We start from the raw sequence: 3,204 nt of genomic DNA, 5'->3' as shown, positions 1-3,204 counted from the left end.
AGGACAAAGACCAGAAGAGCCACAGAGGGAAAGAGGCAGAGAGTGAGGCAGTCACAGATAAGAACATTCTACCTTTTCTCTAGTTTTGTACCAAGGACGGACCCATTCATAACCACACCTCTGCGTCTGGAATTTTACATTCTAACCTTTCATCCATTCAGTAACACAGTCAAAACCTCCACACATCTTCCTTCCCATGTTTAAGTTATTTGGGGTTTTCTCTTTTCGTTTCATATCTATTTCATTCCGGACCTTCCTTTAATAACTCATAGATGTACTATTAAAATCCTCTGCTTCCTTTTATTGCTTCCTCCAAGAAATCTTCCTTGCCAAGGTTACTGAGCGTGAAGAACTGTTAAGTTCTTGAAAGTGCCATGTTTAGTATATCACCCTCTTCGAGCCCTGAAGTGCCCTTTGTGGTCAGCACATAGTGAAAGCTGAACCACTCAGTTCGTGTCCTATGATTCCAAACCCTCCTGCTTCACATCACATCCACACAGCTTTGCTGTAAAGGATGCTACTTACACGTATTCCTTAAGCTGCCAGCATCCTGCTTTTCTCACACCATTCACTGTCTTTGAAGCCATATAATTTTGTTAGCCCTTCCTCAGTAGTACCAATATTCCAAGGGCTATTTCCTTCCTGAAGCATTTAATGCCTCCCCTCATTTGGTTCAATAAATATCATCTTATATGTTGATTATAATTGTATAGTAGAGAAATATTATCTTCTCACTTGTCGAGTAATTAAAACATAAAGGCAGAGTTAAGTCAAGTTTGAGGTAAATAACTGGATCTCCGGAGGAAAGTGGGGATTGTTGCTGAGAACTTATTTTGACTTCTGAAGCCTCCACTGTAAACTTAAAGATGGATGAGAAGAAAAGTAAAAATAATTTGGGGAAACAACTACAAACATACACACACTCACAGCGTTTTCTCATTTCAAAGTTTTTCAGTTTTTCCTAACTCTGTCCGAAGGAAGAAAGATTGAATAAGTAGAGAAAATGATGTTTGTTACTTTTTTAAAACTTTTTTTTATTGAGTTATAGTCTTTTTACAATGTTGTGTCAAATTCCAGAGTAGAGCACAATTTTTCAGTTATACTTGAACATACATATATTCATTGTCACATTCTTTTTCACGGTGAATGAACACAAGATCTTGTATATAATTCCCTGTGCTATACAGTATAATCTTGTTTATCTATTCTACATATGCCTGTCAGTAACTACAAATTTTGAAATCCCAGTCTGTCCCTTCCGACTCCCACACCCCTTGGCAAACACAAGTTTGTATTCTATGTCTATGAGTCTGTTTCTCTTTTGTATTTATGTTCTTGTTTTGTTGTTGTTTTTTTTAGATTCCACATATGAGCGATTTCATATGGTATTTTTCTGTAAAGGTCTTCTTGTAAAAAAAATTAGTCATTTTTATATACGTTGTTCAGCTGAATCAGAATAATGATCAGATGAGAAAGTTCTCTCTGGAAACTGAATGAACTGGTACTCAGAAAATTTATTCATTAAAAGGCAAATGAAAATGATTAAGCTGAAATTTGTATGTGGGACAGATTGCTCGAAGTCCATGGCTTTTCTTCCTCCATATTGTAGTGTATGTACGTATAGTTTGTAAAATTTCCTTTCACTGAGATACAGCGTATAGACGTTAATCTAGGTAAAATTATGAGGTATGTGATTTGCACTGGACTGGCACCCCCCTCAGTCATATGGCAGTGTGGTCACTGTGGTTAGGGACCTCACCGGAAACTTCTTGTGTTAATCTTATGTTGTCTCAAATTTTCTAACAGATGTGCATGTCAGTGGGAGGAAGGGAAGTTAAAATAGAACAGCAAACCTCAGGCTGAGTCTCAAGTTGCCTACTTTTTTTTTTCCTATTGTTTTAGAATAAGTGATTAAATGTCAAAAGAAATGGACAACTTGACCTCTAGGAGCACATTCTTTCTTATGGGGTTTACTGACATTCGGGAGATCCAGATTTTACACGCCATGCTCTTTCTGCTAATTTACCTGGCAGCCCTACTTGGGAATCTTCTCATCATCTTAGTCACCATCAAGGACCATTGCCTTCACACCCCTATGTACTTCTTCCTGAAGAACTTGTCCTTTCTGGATCTTGGCCTCATTTCCATCACTGTCCCCAAATCCATCACAAACTCTCTGATGAATTACAACACCATTTCATTCCTTGGTTGTGTCTCGCAGGTGTTCTTCTTTTTCTCCTTAGCTACTACAGAAGTAGCGCTCCTCACAGTCATGTCCTATGACCGCTATGTTGCCATCTGCCACCCACTCAGATACAACAGCATCATGAGCCATGGATCCTGTGTGCGGATGGCTGCCTCTTCGTGGCTCAGCAGAGGTCTCAATGCAATCCTGCATACAGCTTCGACCTTCTCCACACCCATGTGTGGGTCTCCTGAAGTCCATCAGTTCTTCTGTGATGTCCCGCAACTGTTCTCTCTCGCCTGTTCACCCAACCCTGGGGAATTCGTAGTCATCGGACTCAGCCTAGTGTTCGATTTTGGGTGTTTCATGTTTATCGATATTTCTTACATTTACGTCTTCTCCACTGTGCTGAGGATGCCCTCCAGAGAAGGCAGGGCCAGAGCTTTCTCCACCTGCTTGCCTCACCTCATCGTTGTGACTCTGTTTCTCTCTTCTGGTTTTTTTGCCTATTTACACCCCTTACCCAAATCTCCATCACTTTTGGACTTGCTGATTTCAGTATTCTACACTGTGGTGCCACCCACCATGAACCCTCTCATCTACAGTCTGAGAAATAAGGATATGAAGACAGCCCTAAAGAAACTGAGAATGACCAGAGTTTGTAAACTAAGTTAGAAGGAGTAACCTCACATAGATCGCGATCTTTTCATTCACTGACATAATTATCTGAGACATCTGTTGCATACTCCGACTATAATACTGTGTATACAATTTGGTTCTGTATGAACCAAACAATTTGGTTGTACTGATTAAAATGCCACGTATAAGCACACTGCCTGTCCAGATCAAGTGGATGGCAAAGCCAGCTAGGTGCTTCTTGGGACTGGACAGATACACGTTGCCCTTATGTTTGTCATCCCAATGGTACTTCCGATTTTTCTGTGACAAATGATAAACTGGGCGGGATGCTGGCACATCAGACATCAGCTTGGACTCTCCCAGGCAAACCAATTGCATGG

At 40.4% G+C, this 3,204-nt stretch overlaps 1 protein-coding gene across 1 annotated transcript; it reads left to right on the top strand.

The window, feature by feature from the left end:
• The first annotated feature begins 1,927 nt into the window (after positions 1-1,927).
• LOC102527916 (olfactory receptor 14A16) lies at positions 1,928-2,860 on the top strand. The gene has a single exon (XM_072938367.1). It carries the CDS (start codon positions 1,928-1,930, stop codon positions 2,858-2,860), a length of 933 nt encoding a protein of 310 aa, XP_072794468.1.
• Positions 2,861-3,204: the final 344 nt, after the last annotated feature.

The sequence above is a fragment of the Vicugna pacos genome, chromosome 15, assembly GCF_048564905.1.
Source record: "Vicugna pacos chromosome 15, VicPac4, whole genome shotgun sequence".
NCBI classification, from domain to species: Eukaryota; Metazoa; Chordata; class Mammalia; order Artiodactyla; family Camelidae; genus Vicugna; species Vicugna pacos.
This window is presented reverse-complemented; position numbering and strand designations above follow the sequence as displayed.

Excerpts from the sequence above, each read along its gene's own strand:
- LOC102527916 (XM_072938367.1), top strand. The coding sequence starts at position 1,928 with ATGGACAACTTGACCTCTAGGAGCACATTCTTTCTTATGGGGTTTACT.